This window comes from Nerophis ophidion, linkage group LG04 (genome assembly GCF_033978795.1).
Source record: "Nerophis ophidion isolate RoL-2023_Sa linkage group LG04, RoL_Noph_v1.0, whole genome shotgun sequence".
Lineage (NCBI taxonomy): Eukaryota > Metazoa > Chordata > Actinopteri > Syngnathiformes > Syngnathidae > Nerophis > Nerophis ophidion.
In genome coordinates this window covers 10,642,206-10,663,701 of record NC_084614.1, presented here as the reverse complement: position 1 = coordinate 10,663,701, position 21,496 = coordinate 10,642,206, and the positions used below count along the sequence as shown (strand labels likewise).

General features: G+C 42.1%; 1 protein-coding gene across 1 annotated transcript in view; it reads left to right on the top strand.

Annotated features, from left to right (window-relative positions):
- Positions 1-6,305: 6,305 nt before the first annotated feature.
- LOC133550892 (bromodomain and WD repeat-containing protein 3-like) overlaps positions 6,306-21,496 on the top strand; it is a 37,389-nt gene continuing 22,198 nt past the window's right edge. Inside the window, exons 1-8 of the mRNA XM_061897016.1 lie at positions 6,306-6,496; positions 6,614-6,672; positions 6,779-6,808; positions 6,985-7,044; positions 19,084-19,234; positions 19,332-19,430; positions 19,798-19,958; positions 20,075-20,296. Coding sequence (XP_061753000.1) covers positions 6,463-6,496; positions 6,614-6,672; positions 6,779-6,808; positions 6,985-7,044; positions 19,084-19,234; positions 19,332-19,430; positions 19,798-19,958; positions 20,075-20,296 — 816 coding nt within the window. The 5' untranslated portion in view covers positions 6,306-6,462. The remainder of the gene's footprint in view (positions 6,497-6,613; positions 6,673-6,778; positions 6,809-6,984; positions 7,045-19,083; positions 19,235-19,331; positions 19,431-19,797; positions 19,959-20,074; positions 20,297-21,496) is intronic.

Below are 21,496 nucleotides of genomic sequence, written 5' to 3'. Positions count from 1 at the left end.
CTATCGGGCCTGTATGGTATAGTGGCGAGACAGAAGCCATTTCTGAGTAAAAAGTTGGCCAAAATACACCTGAAAGACTCTCAGACCATGAGAAACTAAACTATATTGTCTGACACAATAAAGAATAAACTATTTGGCGTGAATTCCAGGCTTTATGTTTGGAGTAAACCAGGCACCGCTCATCATCAGGCCAATACCATCCCTACAGTGAAGCATGGTGGTGTCAGCATCATGCTGTGTGGATGTTTTTCAGGGACAGGAACTGGGAGATCAGCTTTAAATACGTATGTAATATACACACAATTTTTAATATATATTCCAAAATTTAAAAAAATAAAAAAATCACATTGTCATTATGGGGTATTGTCTGTAGAATTTTGAAAACAAAGATGATTTTTCCATTGGAATACATCTGTAAAATAACAAAATGTGGGAAGAGTGAATACTTTCCGGATGCACTGTATACTAGTAGTGTTCCTCAAGGTTCCAAGTATCCATGCGTTATGGCATGTTTGACACGCATATATTGTTTACATTAGTAGTAATGCTTTTTTCTTTGTCCATGTAGACCCTAGTATCAAACCAAACAAAAGATGTTGGGTGTACTTTTTAATTCTTTATTTTGCACAAAAAAAGGCTTAAGTGTCATCAACATAATAGCTTCTTCTCCTTGCATTTTTGCTGTTTTTTTGTACTGTATTTTTGGAGAATGTGTTTCAGGCTATTAAAAAAGGATCTGTGTGCAGCATATGGCCCCCATGCCGCACTTTGGAAAGCCCTGACCTACATAAAGCCAGTGTGTGTATATAAAGCAGTGTCACATTTTTAAAAACGGCCCAGGAATGCCTTTTAGGATTAAGACAAAGTGTTCAAGGTGTTGACTTTGTCTCTCACTTCAATGGGCACTACAATTATTATGAGATGTCTAAAGTCGGATCCACGGAGGCCCAAGCTCACTACTCCAAAGTCTCCCTGGTGTCGCTGTGCTATATACCAGGAAAGACGGGTCAGGAGTCTTGAGGCGTTCATGGCTTGACACATCAGAACCAAAAGTTTGTGTGTGTATGTGTTGCAACTGATTGGTGTTACAGAACATCCTACGCCTTCCAGGCACCAATTACTGGACAACCCACTGTGTATGCCATTGAAGAGAATGTCCTTTTTCTATCCACTGAAGAGAGGGAGTGAACACACAGTGTATGTGCACGCAGAACATCTTAACAGTCTATTTGCTTCACAACACACCTCCCAAAAACACCCAGGTGGGCTGAAGGAGAAGTTTAATGTTGTACTCACACATCCATTCATACCTTGTACACATTTGGTAATCGTATCACTTCTTGTTATGTTTTTGGACATCGCAACTTGCCGTAGTTGTAAGCAATGCATGATGGGAACCCGGATGTTGTGTCGTTGTATTGAAGTGCGACTGAAATAAAGACACGCTAAGAAATAGCTCCGGGCCGTCTACTTAATGGGTCGTAGACAAACTTACAAATAATAGGAACATACATAACACTTCTACTTATATGTTTAAGTGTGCTGACTGACATAAATCATTGGTTGACATAAATACCATACTTACAAAAAATATATACAATGGTGGTCCACTAGCGACGCTGAGATCATTATCCATGCGTTTGTTACGTCTCGTCTCGATTACTGTAACGTATTATTCCCGGGTCTCCCTATATCTAGCATTAAAAGATTACAGTTGGTACAAAATGTGGCTGCTAGATTTTTAACAAGAACAAGAAAGTTTGATCATATTACGCCTGTACTGGCTCACCTGATCTGGCTTCCTGTGCACTTAAGATGTGACTTTAAGGTTTTACTACTTATGTATAAAATATTACACGTTCTAGCGCCAGCCTATCTTGCCGATTGTATTGTACCATATGTCCCGGCAAGAAATCTGCGCTCAAAGGACTCCGGCTTATTAGTGATTCCCAGAGCCCCAAAAAAGTCTGCGGGCTATAGAGCGTTTTCCATTTGGGCTCCAGTACTCTGGAATGCCCTCCCGGTAACAGTTCGAGATGCTACCTCAGTAGAAGCATATAAGTCTCATCTTAAAAGTAATTTGTATACTCTAGCCTTTAAATAGACCCCCTTTTTAGACCAGTTGATCTGCCGTTTTTCTTTTCTTTTTCTCCTCTGCCCCCCTCTCCCTTATGGAGGGAGGGCGGGGGGACACAGGTCCGGTGGCCATGGATGAAGTACTGGCTGTCCAGAGTCGGGACCCAGGATGGACCGCTCGCCTGTGCATCGGTTGGGGACATCTCTGCGCTGCTGATCCGCCTACGCTTGGGATGGTTTTCTGTTGGCTCCACTATTGACGGGACTCTCGCTACTATATTGAATCCACTTTGGACTGGACTCTCACCGTTATGTTGGATCCACTATGGACTGGACATTCACAATATCATGTTAGACCCGCTCGACATCCATTGCTTTTGGTCTCCCCTAGGTGGGAGGGGGGGGGGGGGTTGCCCACATATGCGGTCCTCTCCAAGGTTTCTCATAGTCATCATTGTCACTGTCACCGACGTCCCACTGGGGTGCGTTTTTCCTTGCCCTTATGTGGGCTCTGTACTGAGGATGTCGTTGTGGTTCTTGCAGCCCTTTGAGACACTTGTGATTTAGGGCTATATAAATAAACATTGATTGATTGTTTTTCTTTATGTGCCCCGCTTGACTGGTGAGCAGTCCAGGGTGTAACCCACCACTTGCCCAAAGTCAGATGAAATAGATTCCAAGATCCACCTTACCTGTGACCTCAAGGAGGCGGTTTAGAAAATGGATGAATATTCAATATACTTAGTATATCTGAATTAGGGATGTAGTATCGGATGATTTTTGTGAAACAGCACATAATTACAATTGCCGATAAATGTATTTAAATGCCGATCACGAACGCTGATCCCCTCTGACTGATGCCATTTTTATTTTCAGTACCCCGGCTGACAAGCAGCTAGCAGCTAATTATGCGTCTCCATAGAAAGTGTGGAGCCGCTCCCCTAAACTAATAATAATCACCTCCATTGCGCCAGATGAACTGCATTTCTATGTTAAGTATTATCAAGCAGGACAAAGCTAAACATGTTAAACATGCCAGGAACAGGCATGCTAATAGCTAAGCTAACCGCTAAGCTAGCTTTAAACAACACAAAGAAATAGGTACTTAGTAAAGTTTAAGTGTGGATGGAACTGTGTTTCAGCAGAAAGGAAGCAGATATATGATGAACAAGTAGATTATTAAAGTCTCGAGACAGGATAATATAACAACAACTGTTGGTGTGTCAGCATAGTCAGTCAGTCCACAACATGTAAGAGGGCTAACCGTTTTATAAACTGGTGGTTTCAACACCAAGGGTAATATCAGTATTTGATCGGTATAAAGTGATTAAGTCGATATCTACATTTTCTTAAAATCTATTTTTTAGGTAATGTTAAATTACTTTAAAAAAGTAGTAGATAATAGGTAATTGTGTACTATTTACTTTTTTTACTCAGGCAATTACAAAAACAAAGTATAAGGAAGTAGTTTAAATATTGTGTTGGTATTGTTAAACTTTCAATAGCACTCACCCTAAATCAAATATATTTTTTAAAGTTAATACATTTGATCAGTATTTGCCGATCTCACTCATGGATGATCGGTATCAAAATCGGCCGCATAAAACCCTGATCGAAGTATATCTAAATCCCAAATATATGCAATATATGGGTTTATCCAAATAAATTAATTTAAAAAAGGACTCGTCCATGGTGTACTCCGCCTTCCACCCATGTGCAGGTGGGATAGGCTCCAGCCCTTCTACCATTAATTGATTAACGTGGACCCCGACTTAAACAAGTTGAAAAACTTATTCGGTTCTTACCATTTAGTGGTCAATTGTACGGAATGTGTATTGTACTGTGCAATCTACTAATAAAAGTTTCAATCAATCAATCAAAGCCAGAGGCGCCGATGCCGAGCACCCACGTGGGATTGATGGCAACTTTCAATCTTTAAAATTATTTTTTTAATCTTGTCGGTATTTCTGTGGCAAGTTTGGTCCGTTTTACAAAATAATAATGCCACAAATCATGTGAGAAACTAACTTTGCTGAACGTTTTTTTTTTTAAGTACACACACACATAGAGCACACACTGGCAGAAATGTAGATCAGCGCCTATGGCTCCAGCAACCCCGCAAGGAACAAGCGGTAGGAAATGGATGGATGGATGACCATTATTATATTCAATATTTTTATATGAATTTAGATTATATCCATCCATCCATTTTCTACCGCTTATTCCCTTTGGCGTCGCTGGTGCCTATCTCAGCTACAATCGGGTGGAAGGCGGGGTAGACCCTGGACAAATCGCCACCTCAACACAGGGCCAACACAGATAGACAGACAACATTCACACACTAAGGACCATTTAGTGTTGCCAATCAACCTATCCCCAGGTGCATGTCTTTGGAAGTGGGAGGAAGCCGGAGTACCCGGAGGGAACCCACGCAGTCACGGGGAGAACATGCAAACTCCACACTGAAAGATCCCAGGCGTATTGTGAGGCAGACGCACTAACCCCTCCTACACCGAGCTGCCCGAATTTAAATTTTTATATACATATATATACATATACATATGTAACCGGTGGTCTTTTCCTCTGCGTTCTGTGTGATTTATGGAAGACGACCGACACCATGGGTTTCTCAGCTGCACTTTACTGATAATACAGAACACAATTGTCATCAAAAACTTTCTGCCATCGTCGAGCCCCTCTCCCGTTATCGTAGACAAAAAGGGCGTAGTTACATACACAAATAAAAACATACCTGATAATACAGAACACAATTGTCATCAAAAACTTTTTGCAATCGTCGAGCCACTACACAAATATAATAATGAACAAGAAATGAATTGAAGTTCTTAACAAGACAAAACATTTTCTGTCGTCGCATGGACGCCTACCTCTACTGTTATCGTAGACAAAAAGGGAAGTTGGAAGGAGTGTCCAACGCATATAAAAAGACAGGTGTCACAGTTATTATTGCAGTAGGAGGGACAACGAGACAATGGTTCCACATTGACAAAACATCAAACAACATTCAGGTATTTACATGTAACTCACATATTTTGTGTAACTATAACAATAATAAAACATTGGAAAATACATTATTTACAAGACATAATTGACCCTGTTACATTTATACATATACCTATATGTATATATATATATATGTATGTGTGGGAAAAATCACAAGAATACTTCATCTCTACAGAACTGTTTCATGAGAGGTTCCCTCAATTGTTCCCTCCTGACGATTGAGGGAACGCCTCATGAAACAGTTCTGTAGAGATGAAGTAGTCTTGTGATTTTTCCCACACATACATTTTGCGCTCTACCACGGTATCGAGCACTATTCTCTGGATAATCCAATTAGGACACATATACATACATACATATACATATACATATATATATATATATATATATATATATATATATATATATATATATATGTTTTGTAGTTAATTTGCCGATTAAAGCTCCAATCAGTTTACAAAGTTGTACTTTAATACAAAATTATTTGGATGTTTTATTTGCACTAAGCAATAATCATCAGAAATATTATGAAATTGAGAAATACATTTAAAAACAATTTCACAATGTGTAGTAAATCCATTCAATACCATCCATCCATCCATCCATCATCTTCCGCTTATCCGAGGTCGGGTCGTGGGGGCAGCAGCCTAAGCAGGGAAGCCCAGACTTGCCTCTCTCCAGCCACTTCGTCTAGCTCTTCCCGGGGGATCCCGAGGCGTTCCCAGGCCAGCCGGGAGACATAGTCTTCCCAACGTGTCCTGGGTTTTCCCCGTGGCCTCCTACCAGCTGGACGTGCCCTAAACACCTCCCTAGGGAGGCGTTCGGGTGGCATCCTGACCAGATGCCCGAACCACCTCATCTGGCTCCTCTCGATGTGAAGGAGCAGCGGCTTTACTTTGAGTTCCTCCCGGATGGCAGAGCTTCTCACCCTATCTCTAAGGGAGAGCCCCGCCACCCGGCGGAGGAAACTCATTTCGGCCGCTTGTACCCGTGATCTTATCCTTTCGGTCATGACCCAAAGCTCATGACCATAGGTGACCATTCAATACCATCTTTACTTTTTCGATTTACTGATGCAAATGTATTCTTCAAAAAAAAACTCTCATTTATTGAGATGAAACTGGGCTTTAGTTTGCTGCATTTCTCATGTTCTTCAAAGATAAACAAAACGTTCAACGTCGCCATCTCCTCACTAGAGGGCGCTATCACAAAGGGCCGTGTTGGCCATCGACTAACCTGGGAGAGGAGGCCAGTCACTAACGTTAGCCTCCTTAGCTACACACGACTAGCTACTAGCTAGCCGGTGGCTAACGAGCGAGCCAAAACATCAGTTCGTCTTAATGCCGCCTTTCCTATTAAGTCATGACAAAGGAAGCGTTTTCCCAGATAGAATGCGGTGAGTGCCACAGGATTTACACATTTGGTTGTAAATTCACGTCTCAGTTAGCGAGCTAAGTTAGCATTAGCTCAACGGTAACAACACAGGCTAACCCACACCCCTCTTTCGTTTCAGAACTTTATTACCTCATTGCCAGGTTTCTGCAATCTGGACCCTGTCAAAAAGCAGCACAGGTAACTCGAAAATACGCACGATAATCACCGTTAGCGGCGGTGTGGTTCCCCGATTAGAACGGCCGAGCGCTAGCAGCTAACGTTGAGTCCTTGTGTGTGTCGGTAGATGCTGGTGGAGGAGCTGGAGGAGTACGAGGTAGGTTCGGCTGCAACTTTCTGCCTTTTATTCCCATGTGGACTCTTCTTGTATCGCCTCCTTCTTGCTACATGGAAATGACTTATAGTTCAGCTATAGCCCAAGAAAAGGAGCGAGCAACCTGGACGAGCGGACGTTGTTTTCCCTCTTGTCCCTAATAACTTGTTTTTATTTAGTTGATACCACAGCGATGGAGTTGGGGCGGAAATAAACATAAACAGACCTTCCAAGAGTGGGTGAGTGACACATTACGATTGACTAATTCATCATGTAAGTGTATCCTTTTGATCGACAACCACAACTTGACAGTGTAATTTATTTGATTATTTAGACGTGTTACATGGGGATTTTTCCAAACATTTTAGATTACTTTTTTACATTTGTTTGATTGTATGCCTGTATATAAATAACTGAGGACAGCGTCTGCGACTGTGCGAGGAAGTGGGAGGGGAAATACTTCTATGAAAGATTTGATTGGTTGAAGTGAGTTGCCAATCCTCTCTCGGAGCCAGTGCATTTCCAGCATTGCAAAATAAGAGCCAACCAGAAGCGCATCAGTGACGCTTTAACCACTGTTGTATCCAGGGCTAAAGGATGAAAGAGATGTACTGTAAATAATAGAAGGAAAACAATTCTCAATATCCCACGGAACAATAACAATCCTGTATTCAGTACCCTTAATCCATCCATCCATCTTCTTCCGCTTATCCGGGGTCGGGTCGCGGGGGCAACAGCCGAAGCAGGGAAACCCAGACTTCCCTTTCCCCAGCCACTTTGTCTAGCTCTTCCCGGGGGATCCCGAGGCGTTCCCAGGCCAGCCGGGAGACATAGTCTTCCCAACGTGTCCTGGGTCTTCCCCGTGGCCTCCTACCGGTTGGACGTGCCCTAAACACCTCCCTAGGGAGGCGTTCGGGTGGCATCCTGACCAGATGCCCGAACCACCTCATCTGGCTCCTCTCGATGTGGAGGAGCAGCGGCTTTACTTTGAGCTCCTCCCGGATGGCAGAGCTTCTCACCCTATCTCTAAGGGAGAGCCCCGCCACACGGCAGAGGAAACTCATTTCGGCCGCTTGTACCCGTGATCTTATCCTTTCGGTCATGACCCAAAGCTCATGACCATAGGTGAGGATGGGAACGTAGATCGACCGGTAAATTGAGAGCTTTGCCTTCCGGCTCAGCTCCTTCTTCACCACAACGGATCGGTACAACGTCCGCATTACTGAAGACGCCGCACCGATCCGCCTGTTGATCTCACGATCCATTCTTCCCTCACTCGTGAACAAGACTCCTAGGTACTTGAACTCCTCCACTTGGGGCAGGGTCTCCTCCCCAACCCGGAGATGGCACTCCACCCTTTTCCGGGCGAGAACCATGGACTCGGACTTGGAGGTGCTGATTCTCATTCCGGTCGCTTCACACTCGGCTGCAAACCGATCCAGTGAGAGCTGAAGATCCCGGTCAGATGAAGCCATCAGGACCACATCATCTGCAAAAAGCAGAGACCTAATCCTGCGGCCACCAAATAGGAACCCCTCAACGCCTTGACTGCGCCTAGAAATGCTGTCCATAAAAGTTATGAACAGAATCGGTGACAAAGGACAGCCTTGGCGGAGTCCAACCCTCACTGGAAATGTGTTCGACTTACTGCCGGCAATGCGGACTAAGCTCTGGCACTGATCGTACAGGGAGCGGACCGCCACAATAAGACAGTCCGATACCCCATACTCTCTGAGCACTCCCCACAGGACTTCCCGAGGGACACGGTCGAATGCCTTGTAGACTGGTTGGGCAAACTCCCATGCACCCTCAAGAACCCTGCCGAGAGTATAGAGCTGGTCCACAGTTCCACGACCAGGACGAAAACCACACTGCTCCTCCTGAATCCGAGGTTCGACTATCCGGCGTAGCCTCCTCTCCAGTACACCTGAATAAACCTTACCGGGAAGGCTGAGGAGTGTGATCCCACGATAGTTGGAACACACCCTCCGGTCCCCCTTTCTTAAAGAGAGGGACCACCACCCCGGTCTGCCAATCCAGAGGTACCGCCCCCGATGTCCACGCGATGCTGCAGAGTCTTGTCAACCAAGACAGCCCCACAGCATCCAGAGCCTTGAGGAACTCCGGACGGATCACCGAGGAGCTTTTTAACAACCTCAGCGACCTCAGCCCCAGAAATAGGAGAGTCCACCACAGATTCCCCAGGCACCTCTTCCTCATAGGAAGACGTGTTGGTGGGATTGAGGAAGTCTTCGAAGTATTCCTTCCACCTATTCACAACATCCGCAGTTGAGGTCAGCAGAACACCATCCGCACCATACACGGTGTTGATAGTGCACTGCTTCCCCTTCCTGAGGCGGCGGATGGTCGTCCAGAATCGCTTCGAAGCCGTCCGTAAGTCGTTTTCCATGGCTTCCCCGAACTCCTCCCATGTCCGAGTTTTTGCCTCAGCGACCGCTGAAGCCGCACACCGCTTGGCCTGTCGGTACCTGTCCACTGCCTCCGGAGTCCTATGAGCCAAAAGGACCCGATAGGAGTCCTTCTTCAGCTTGACGGGGTTTTAGGATTGCCGCCCCGACAGGCACCAACTACCTTGCGGCCACAGCTCCGATCAGCCGCCTCGACAATAGAGGTGCGGAACATGGTCCACTCGGACTCAATGTCCAGCACCTCCCTCGTGACATGTTCGAAGTTCTTCCGGAGGTGGGAATTGAAACTTTCTCTGACAGGAGACTCTGCCAGACGTTCCCAGCAGACCCTCACAATGCGTTTGGGCCTGCCAGGTCGGTCCGGCATCCTCCCCCACCATCGCAGCCAACTCACCACCAGGTGGTGATCGGTAGAAAGCTCCGCCCCTTTCTTCACCCGAGTGTCCAAAACATAAGGCCGCAAATCCGATGACACAACTACAAAGTCGATCATGGAACTGCGGCCTATGGTGTCCTGGTGCCAAGTGCACATATGGACACCCTTATGTTTGAACATGGTGTTTGTAATGGACAAATTGTGGCGAGCACAAAAGTCCAATAACAAAACACCACTCGGGTTCAGATCCGGGCGGCCATTCTTCCCAATCACACCTCTCCAGGTTTCACTGTTGTTGCCAACATGAGCGTTGATGTCCCCCAGTAGGACAAGGGAATCACCCGGGGGAGCACTTTCCAGTACTCCCTCGAGTGTTCCCAAAAAGGGTGGGTACTCTGAACTGCTGTTTGGTGCGTAAGCACAAACAACAGTCAGGACCCGTCCCCCCATCCGAAGGCGGAGGGAGGCTACCCTTTCGTCCACTGGGTTGAACTCCAACGTGCAGGCTTTAAGCCGGGGGGCAACCAGAATTGCCACCCCAGCCCGTCGCCTCTCCCTGTCGGCAACGCCAGAGTAGAAGAGGGTCCAGTCCCTCTCGAGAGAAGTGGTTCCAGAGCCCTTGCTGTGCGTCGAAGTGAGTCCGACTCTATCCAGCCGGAACTTCTCTACTTCGCGCACTAGCTCAGGCTCTTTTACCCCCCAGTGAGGTGACGTTCCACGTCCCAAGAGCTAGCTTCTGTAGCCGAGGATTGGACCGCCAAGTGCCCTGCCTTCGGCTGCCGCCCAGCTCACTATGCACCCGACCTCTATGGCCCCTGCTATGGGTGGTGAGCCCATTGGAGGGGTGACCCACGTTGCCTCTTCGGGCTGTGCCCGGCCGGGCCCCATGGGAACAGACCCGGCCACCAGGCGCTCGCCATCGTGCCCCACCTCCGGGCCTGGCTCCAGAGGGGGGCCCCGGTGACCAGCATCCGGGCGAGGGATATCTGGGTCCATGTTTTGTCTTCTTCATAGAGGTCTTCGAGCTGCTCTTTGTCCGATCCCTCACCTAGGACCTGTTTGCCTTGGGAGACCCTACCAGGGGGCATAAAGCCCCCGGACAACATAGCTCCTAGGATCATTGGGACACGCAAACTCCTCTACCACGATAAGGTGGCAGCTCAGCCTTAATGAATCATGATATAATGCAGTGGTTCTGAACCTTTTTTCAGTGATGTAAACCCTATGAATTTTTTTTTAATTCAAGTACCCCCTGATCAGAGCAAAGCATTTTTGGTAAAAAAAAAAAAGAAGAAGAGAGATAAAGAAGCAAAATACGGCACTATGTCATCAGTTTATGATTTATTAAATTGTATAACAGTGCAAAATATTGCTCATTTGAAGTGGTCTTTCTTTAACTATTTGGAAACAAAGATACAAAAATAACTATAAACTTGTTGAAAAATAAAGAAGTGATTCAATTAAAAATAAAGATTTCTATACATAGAAGTAGGGCTGGGCGATATTGGCTTTTATTAATATCGCAATATTTTTATGCCATATTGCGATATACAATATATATTACAATATTTTGCCTTGGCCTTGAATGAACACTTGATGCATATAATCACAGCAGTATGATGATTCTATGTGTCTACATTAAATCATTCTTCTTCATACTGCATTAATATATGCTACTTTTAAACTTTAATGCAGAGAGGGAAATCACAACTAAGTCAATTGACCGAAAGTGTATTTATTAAATACTCCTCATTCTCTCACGGGTGACTTTTTAAATGAAGGAACAAATGAATAGTGTTGCTACCTTTTTGTAGTAACACTTCTGCTGCATACTTTGCATATTGCTGTTGTCTGCTGAATATCTTCCAACTTGAAGCCAAACCACCGCCAGATGATGGACCCCCCGCTGTTTATTTTGGGCATTTATTGTTTTTCCTCCATTTGTGATCAGTTTCACACCATCTCTCTCTTGTATTGTCACAAGCTCCGCTCGCTCGACCTGCCTCAGCTAACGTTAGCCATGCTGCTACCTCTCTGGTCGGCGAGAGCGTATGACGCTACACTTGCGAGAGTATGTGACGTATGTAAGAAGGCAGGCTTGTTTTACGTCTCCGTGAGAAGGAGACGAGAAGGAGTGAGAAACGCCAGTAATGTAATGCACGCAGCTAAAAGCAACTTGACCTGCCTCAGCTAACGCTAGCCATGCTAACGTGGCTATCGGCGAGAGCGTATGACGCTACATGCGCAACAGTATGTGACGTATGTAAGAAGGCGGGCTTGTTTTATGTCTCCGTGAGAAGGAGACAAGAAGAAGTGAGAAACGCCAGTAATGTAATGCACACAGCTAAAAGCAACAGTGGGAGAACATATAATCAAATATTACTATATAGACATTTTCTATATCACACAGAGACAAACCTGCGATATATCGTTTATACTGACATATCGCCCAGCCCTATAAAGAAGTTATCATCAACTTAAACTGCCCTCTTTGGGGATTGTAATAGAGATCCATCTGGATTCATGAATTTAATTCTAAACATTTCTTCACAAAAAAATAAATGTTTAACATCAATATTTATGGAACATGTCACAAAAAATCTAGCTGTCAACACTAAATATTGCATTGTTGCATTTCTTTTCACAGTTTATTACATTCGTATTTTGTTGAAGTATTATTCAATAAATATATTTATAAAGGATTTTTGAATTGTAGCTATTTTTAGAATATTAAAAAAAAACTTCACGTACCCCTTGGCATACCTTCAAGTACCCCCAGGGGTACGCATACCCCCATTTGAGAACCACTGATATAATGTATTCTATTTACCTGACTGGTTACTAGGGATGTAACAATATCATAATGTCATAGTACGATATTATCACGGTATGAAAGCCATGATACGATATTATCGTGGTATATGTCCAAACAAAACAAAAATACTTTGAAATGCCATTCTATGTATAATAAAGTGGTAGGTATGTTTAGGATAAACACACTTACTGTAATGGAACAGTCATTCATTATGTTTGTGATTAGATAATTTGATCATGAAAATGATCAAATGTTATAATCATATTTATTACTACAAACACACATTTTTAATTGCAATGAATAGTGCGGGTACATCCACTGTTATAAACAAGAAACAATTACTTTGTAAACATAACAATAATGTTCAGTCTAATGTCTTTCAACTTTTACTTTCTGAGAAGCAGTGTCCTTTACAGTGGACATGTTAGAAAGGTCCTGGGTACGATCTTGGGCTTGGGATCTTTTTGTGTGCAGTTTGTATATTCTCCTCGTGATTGCGTGGGTTCCCTCCAGGTACGCTGTCTTCCTTCCACCTCCGAAGACATGCACCTGGGGATAAGCTGACTGGCAACACTTATACATTGGCCCTAGTGTGTGAATGTAGCCTGTCTATCTGTGTTGGCGCTGTGATGAGGTGGCGACTTGTCCAGAGTGTACCCCGACTGCAGCTGGGATAGGCTCTAGCACCCCCCCAGGACCTCGAAAGGGACAAGCCGTAGAAAATGGATGGATGTTTAATATCAGTTTGGAAAATTTAATTTCTCCAAAATGTGAACTCACAATTTAGCTTTTAATACTGTTAATACCTCACAAATTCATATTTAGTCTCGCTGAGTTCAAATATATTTTCCCTTAGCACGCTGCCCCTTGACCAAATCTGTTTTGGTTTAGAACACTCGAGACGAACATAACACGCTTTATTAACTCTGCTAAAGATGTTATGTTTTTGCCAAGGGTTGTTTTTTTTGTGTGTTACGGTCCCTGTGTAGTGGTTTAGTCTAAAAGGGACACGCGTAACATAAAAGGAATGTTAGTACAAGTTATAGTGTGGCTAATACAGCAAGTCGTGGCAATTTACGCGGGTGCATGGTGTTCAGCTAGGCTGGAAATCCGTGAGAGACTATCCCAAAATCCTCTGCGCGCAATGTAGTTTATTTCAGACCAACCAATGCAAAAGCGCCAGAAAGAAACTGCACTCACCAAGTTTTTGTTTGACACGGCCACACGTCACAGCATTATTGTGAAAATTTTGAAACCGTAATACCGCAGTATTGCCACATCCCTACGGGTAATGACGGTCAAATGAAGCCTCATGAGGCATTGGACCACCTGAGCCAATAGGGTGAAGTTATGGCGTTTGGAAATGATAATGAATCACAATAAATTTTGACTAAATGTTTTTTCTAGTCAAATTAACACATGTACAATAAAATGTTTTAATATATTTTGTGTTCGTATTTTACCAAAAGAATTGGGAGAAATGGGATTTTGACTTAAAGAGGAAGATGAAAATATAATGTAACTTGGACAAAGATGTACAGAACAGAAGAGATTTAGTATCTTTTTATATGTTAAGCAATCCCTTTATTGTTTTTGACAAATCCTCTCCATCATTCAGCTATTGATTTCTAGTGGCTGTTTAAAATATAATACCATACAGCAATTAATTTCTGGTGCCTGTTTAAAATATAATAAATAAAGCATGTCTTATATTATAAAAATGTAATTTTACTATGAATAACAAATTCTTGAACAGACATTGCTGAGAATCGAAACAATGTCACATGGCTTACACGGTCAAAGCACGAATCATAATACTACATAAGGATTGTAGACAGGCTCGATGTGAGTTAGCTATTTAATATTTCTGACCAAGCGGTACATGGCTTGGATTAGGTTTGCCAGCAAATTTAATATCATGCACCGTTATTCTTTGATTCTATTTGCATTTAACCTCTTAGGCCCAAGCTCTTTGTTTACTTGCTTTTTTTTATTTCTCTTTGCTATTTGGGCTCATTTCATCCTAATTAAAATAAAAACTAAAAATCATCTTTTGATATGATGTACTTAGTCCATAAGTAACAAATGTGTACTTCATGTTTAGTGACATGCTAGTTCTTATTTCTACACTTTTTTTTCCAAATTCCAATATGTTATACTCGTCTGACACCACCAGATGGCAGTGTAAGTGTCCACATAAGCAGCTTTAAGACCCCAATTCAGTAGTGTACACAATTTTGGAAATAAGAGCTAAAAGGTGCTGTCCACGCATGTGGCCAGTAAGGCCTTTTAAATAAATATTTTTATTTTATTACCAGATTCAGAACTGACCACAACTCTCAAAAGCCCACTTTTTCAATGGAGCTTGGGCAGCTTATGTGTTGTCGAGTCTCTCGGCAAAATCTGAACCGTGTCCCGAAGTAGTTACGTGTTACGGCTGGGTAGCAAGACTGAACCAAGTCCCGAAATGATCAAGTAATGCGGCCTGGCAGCGAGGCTTCACACGTCATTTAATGCCTCTCTCTTACATGAAGCAACCGTCGATACGCGCTTCGCGGAAACGCCCACTCCACAACTCGACACACGCCTCAAAGCCTCGGCACATTTTTTCCCGTCCTTATCTACTAGTTATGTACTTGCCTGCATTGCTAAAGTTAATTAGGTTTGTGTTTTCATGTCATTGTAAATTATCCATTGAACTGCATTGTATTGAGGTATTTTTTTCAATAAATTATTGTTATTATTATTTTTATTTTAAATATCAGTAAAACAACAAGTTGCGGTCCTAATTAATATCATAGCCTGCTCCGGATATGTTAGAGTAACATATATTAACCAAATGTGTAAAAAAATACGAAATGTTTCTTTAATTTCAAGTTTCAATTTGAAAACTATTTATTAGTTGATTGTCATGTTTGGTTAGATTTCCATATTTTAAATAAAGGATCACAAATCTATTTAATTTGTGTTCTGTTTTATGTTTTTTTGTACATAGCTCTGTTTTATATGTATATTTTGTTAACTACCCAGATTCTGTTTTTGATACTTATTGGGCTAAATCTGAGACATTGCATACAAAATGTTATGCCATATTATGTGTAAATGTGTGCTGGTATGGGCAATATCGGGTAAAATCTATATTACAAATTATATTTCAGTCTCTTACGATAATGTTATATATCACACTATTTATGGTAATTTATTTATTATTTATTATTAAGCATATAATTGATCATAGAACCATTTCAAAACGGGTTACAAGGGCTCCTAATTCAGTGGCTGATGTATACAGTAACATACTGCGTGCTTTCAGTTGAATTATTTTTCTCAAAACTGTTATTAATCTACTTGCTGTTACTGTTAATAGCAGGTTACTTTCTGTTGCAACAAGGTTATATCTACACTTCTATTAAAATAAGCACTTACTGTTCTGTTTAGATATTTAACATTAGTTTTTGGGCGGTACTAGAAATTTGGTTATCGAGTAGGGGTGTCGAAGAAATCGATTTTTTAATTTATTGCAATTTCTATTAGTAACAATTCTTAAGGAAAAGTCGTTTTAAAATTGTAGGGGTGTAACGGTATACAAAAATTTTGGTTCGGTACGTACTTCGGTTTAGAGGTCACGGTTCGGTTCATTTTCGGTACAGTAAGAAAACAACAAAATATAAATTTTTTGGTAATTTATTTACCAAATTTGTAAACAATGGCTTGATCATTTTAACATTGGGAACTTTACAATAATTCTGCCCATGTTAAAGGCCTACTGAAATGAGATTTTCTTATTTAAACTGGGATAGCAGGTCCATTCTATGTGTCATACTTGATCATTTCTCGATATTGCCATATTTTTGCTGGAAGGATTTAGTAGAGAACATCGACGATAAAGTTCGCACCTTTTGATGCTGATAAAAAAGCCTTGCCTTTACCGGAAGTCTCAGACGATGACGTCACAAGGGTGAGGGCTCCTCACGTCCTCACATTGTTTTTAATGGGAGCCTCCAGCAGCAAGAGCTATTCGGACCGAGAAAACGACAATTTCCCCATTTAATTCGAGCGAGGATGAAAGATTCGTGGATGATGATATTGATAGCGAAGGACTAGAAAAAAAATAAAATAAAGTTTTTAAAAAAAGGCGATTGCAATGGGGCGGATTCAGATGTTTTTAGACACATTTACTAGGATAATTCTGGGAAATCCCTTATCTTTCTATTGTGTTGCTAGTGTTTTAGTGAGATTAAATAGTACCTGATTGTCGGAGGGGTGTGTCCACGGGTGTCTTAAGGCCAGTGTCTGAGGGAAGTCACGTCAGATACGAGGACGGCGCAAACTCCACAGATCTCCGGTAAGAGGCGACTTTTTAACACAATTTTTCTCACCGAAACCTGCCGGTTGACAAGTGGTCGGGATCCATGTTCACTTGACCGCTCTGATCCATAGTAAAGCTTCACCCCTGGGAATTTTAAACAAGGAATCACCGTGTGTTTGTGTGGCTATAGGCTAAAGCTTCCCACCTCCATCTTTCTACTTTGAGTTCTCCATTATTAATTGAACAAATTGCAAAAGATTCAGCAACACAGATGTCCAGAATACTGTTTAATTGCGCGATGAAAAGAGACGACTTTTAGCTGCAAATAGTGCTGCGCTAATATTTCCTGACAGTCCGTGACGTCACGCGCACCCGTCATCATTTCGCGACGATTTCAACGTGAAACTCCGCGGTAAATTTAAAATTGCAATTTAGTAAACTAAACCTGCCATATTGGCATGTGTTGCAATGTTAATATTTCATCATTGATATATAAACTATCAGACTGCGTGGTCGGTAGTAGTGGGTTTCAGTAGGCCTTTAATCCACATTAAACTGCTTAGATGAAATAAAATGACAAAACTCTTCTTTTGCATATAAAAGGTGCAACATTAAACAGTTTCAAGTCAACTCGTCATGCTTAAATTATTGTAGCTTTGGGGAAGCCTGTAGTTGATTTTTTATTATGTCCCTGAACACCATGTAGGATTTATGATGCACTTACATTGTTATATACACTATCAGAGACAGAAACTCTTCATTTAATATAATGTCCTTTTTTGCTGCTTCAACACACCTCAATCAACACTGTCCATAACACACACACCCACACACGCACGCACGCACGCACCGCAAAATGAGCTAACGTTACGCTAAAAGCTAATTAGCCTTCACCTAAAGCCAGGACTGCGAGTGAGCTGAGCTGCAGTTTGTTTCTAGAAGGTCAACGCGCTCATAGTGATGTTTAGAAAGTAGTTGACTTGGATGTGTTTAGTATAATTTGGGGAGAGTCCGTTACTCCCCTGCTAAACGCCTATCTGCTCGACGCTGAAGCGCTTTATAGATGCGCTCTGAATACGCACTGCTGATTGGCCTGTTACCGCTACTGTTGTAACCAATCAGATGGTTGTGTGGGAGGGACAATGCAGGGTGCTGTGCAGGAGACAGAGGCAGAACGGAGCGGAGCAGCTTGTTAAGACTTTAGTATAGGCGGCTACTTCATATGTTCGTGTGGAACTCGTTCGGTACTCCGCACCGAACCAGAACCCCCGTACCGAAACGGTTCAATACAAATACACGTACCGTTACACCCCTATAAAATTGTATTTTTGTTCCTTTTATATGTCCTGTCCAGCCACTCAGCCAAATCATATTTTTGATGTAGATGATCATATCTGCTGTACATATTTACTTTAGAAAAGATGAGTGTTGGATACTTCTTTCGACTTATTTGTATTTTACCTTATTAAATGTTTGGGGAGATTTTATTTAAACAACACTCGTTTTCTTTTAAGTAGTGTAAAAATCTATTAGAGCTTTTGATCCGTTTTATGGAGGAATGTAGTTAATCATATAACTGGCACCCAATATTATTAAAAAAATATTGATTTTGAATCGAAAATTTATTCTGAATCGAATTGTTAACCCCAAAAATCGAATCAAATTGTGTGGTGCCCAAAGATTCACAACCCTATTAGCGAGCCAATGCCAAATCATTACAGTGTCACAAATTGGCACAACTGTAATTTGACAAAAACAGAGGATCTGTAACAGTATCAGTTAATATTTATTATTTTTGTAATTGAACTACTGTATCCAACAATTTCCCTTGTGTCTAAGTCAAAATTGCATTCAAATAAAGTATTAGTAAAAGTACTAGTGTACCAATCTACTCAACTATATGTAAAAAAAGGAACTAATTTTAAATGTTTGAATCAGAACAACAGTGCTGTAAGAGGTCTCTTTTCTCTGTCACACAATGCTACACCGCTAACGAGGAGGATTGCATCCTAACGACTGGTGTTGTATTGGCAGAAGTGTTGCTCTTTTGCATCTTAACAGTTATTTTGCACCACAGTAGAGCAAAACCATTCTTGTTTTGGCTTGCACCCCTCCTGTAGCAGTCTTGCAAATACATTATTTACGATTTTTCAGACACTACAAAAACAAAGGCACTGTCATAAATGTCAAGACTAGCTGTTTTTACGTGGCACCTTAGAAACATAGCATTAATTAAAAGGTTAAGAGTCTTAATAATCTAACTGTTATACTTTTTTGTCGCATATTCAATTACATTTTGGGTTTGTTTTCTTATAGTGGGCTTGCTGTCCTTTGCTGCGTCTCTTGCAGGTGATTTTAAATGCACACATTCCTGCAGACTATCTTCTCCGTGTCTGTAAACGCATCGGCCCACTTATAGAGAAGGAGCTCCCACCTAGTGTTCCTGGAGTCCAGACACTTCTGGGCCTGGGAAGACAGTCTTTACTTCGTACCACCAAAAGTAATTCTCATCTTTGCGAAATTATGTATACTTGCATTGTGTTTTGTGAATAACAATTGTTGACATTTTGTCATTTTTTATCCTTTATCCAATTTAGGTTGTAGTCACAAAGTATGCAGTGGTTCAGCTGTTGCTGCGCTCCACAGGGGGCGTCCCCCAGAACCCCCTGTCAGCAATGGATATTCTACCAGTCTTGGTGTGTAAAACAATCATGTTTTTCTGCTACAATTTCTGCTACAATTTAATGTACCTTTTGGGAAATATAACCCAAATTATGCAATGTTTTTTAATAATATGAATGCACCTAATAACACACATACTTGTATTCAATGCATATCTTGTAACATGGCACCCATTTAATCTTATATATATTATCTCCCCACTTTGAAACATTGCTAATCGCTAGTCTGCATCACTCATCCCAACTTTAAACAATCACCACCGCCAGAAAGGAAGTGCTGTACATCATGGAAAATTAAAATATTAACATAAGACTGTAAAACTCTTAATTTCCATGCCCATTGTCTGTTTGTTAGTGCAACTCATCTTCTGTTGTCTTTAAGTGTCCATCATGGGTGCTCGGCAGACCACCGGAGTAGTTCGTTTTGGCCAAGTGTTGCCATCTTCCTCCTACCAATACATGAAAATACACAAACGTATCCTTGGCCACCTTTCCTCAGTGTACTGTGTAGCCTTTGACCGCACCGGTCGTCGAATATTTACGGTAAGCAATGACTGAAACTAAATATCAGTACCAGATGCTGGTTGAAAATATGGACGGCTTGTCTGAAGTGGTGATTTGTGTATGACTCATTTGTATTAAATTTCATATTCTTTTAGGGTTCAGATGACTGCCTTGTGAAAATCTGGGCGACAGATGACGGCCGGCTTCTTTCAACGCTTCGTGGCCATTCAGCAGAGATCTGTGATATGACAGTCAACTATGAGAACACACTCATTGCCTCCGCCAGCTGCGACAAAACTATTAGAGTGTGGTGCCTGCGGACCTGTGCGCCCATCACGGTCCTTCAAGCGCATGCTGCCTCCATTACATCCATTCAGGTTAGCACAAACTCGTTACAGATGATGGGTGATTTTAAGGGGACCTATGATGATTTTAATCTAAATTTAAAACATTTCCATGTGGTCGAGACAATACGTATCGGATATGGTTTGGTAGATATGCTTTGAGACATTTGTGATCAAGGGCTATATAGGGACGGCGTGGCACAGTGGAAGGAAGAGTAGCCGTGCGCAACCCGAGGGTCCCTGGTTCAATCCCCACCTCGTACCAACCTCGTCACGTCCGTTGTGTCCTGAGCAAGACACTTCACCCTTGCTCCTGATGGGTGCTGGTTAGCGCCTTGCATGGCAGCTCCCTCCATCAGTGTGTGAATGTGTGTGTGTGTATGGGTAAATGTGGAAGTAGTGTCAAAGCGCTTTGAGTACCTTGAAGGTAGAAAAGCGCTATACAAGTACAACCCATTTATCAGTTATCATTTATATAAATAAACGTTGATTGATTAGGTTAAACATTTTTTATACAATGTTAAATTCCGTAGGCGTTCCCAGACTGCAAATGAAACCATGCCTGACCCTCTCCAAAAGTATCATAATTTATATTTTTAAAATGTACACTTTATACATATATATATATAATTATTTGTTTTTTATTTAAAAAATAAAATGTATATATATATCAATCAATCAATTATATAGCCCTAAATCACGAGTGTCTCAAAGGGCTGCACAAGCCACAACTACATCCTTGGCTCGGATCCCACATCAGGGCAAGAAAAAACTCAAACCCTATGGGATTACAATGAGAAACCTTGGAGGGGACCGCAGATGTGGGGACCCACCCATGGGCCACTGGTGCAATGGACGTAGAGTGGATCATACATAATAGTGTGAGAGTCCAGTCCATAGTGGGGCCAGCAGGGGATCATCTTGAGTGGAGACAGGTCAGCAGAGCAGAGACGTCCCCAACTGATGCACAGATGAGTAGTCTACCTTGGGTCCTTACTTTGGACAGCTAGCTCTTCACCGGTGGTCACCGAATCTGTGCCCCCCCTATACACGAAGGAGAGGCGGGCCAAGCAGAAAAAAGACAGCTGATCAACTGGTCTAAAAGGGGATCTATTTAAAGGGTATAGTATACAAATTAGTTTTAAGATGGGACTTAAATGCTTATATGCTTATACATATTTATATATCCCTTAATCTAATCCTTAGTCATGTGTATGTATATATATATATATA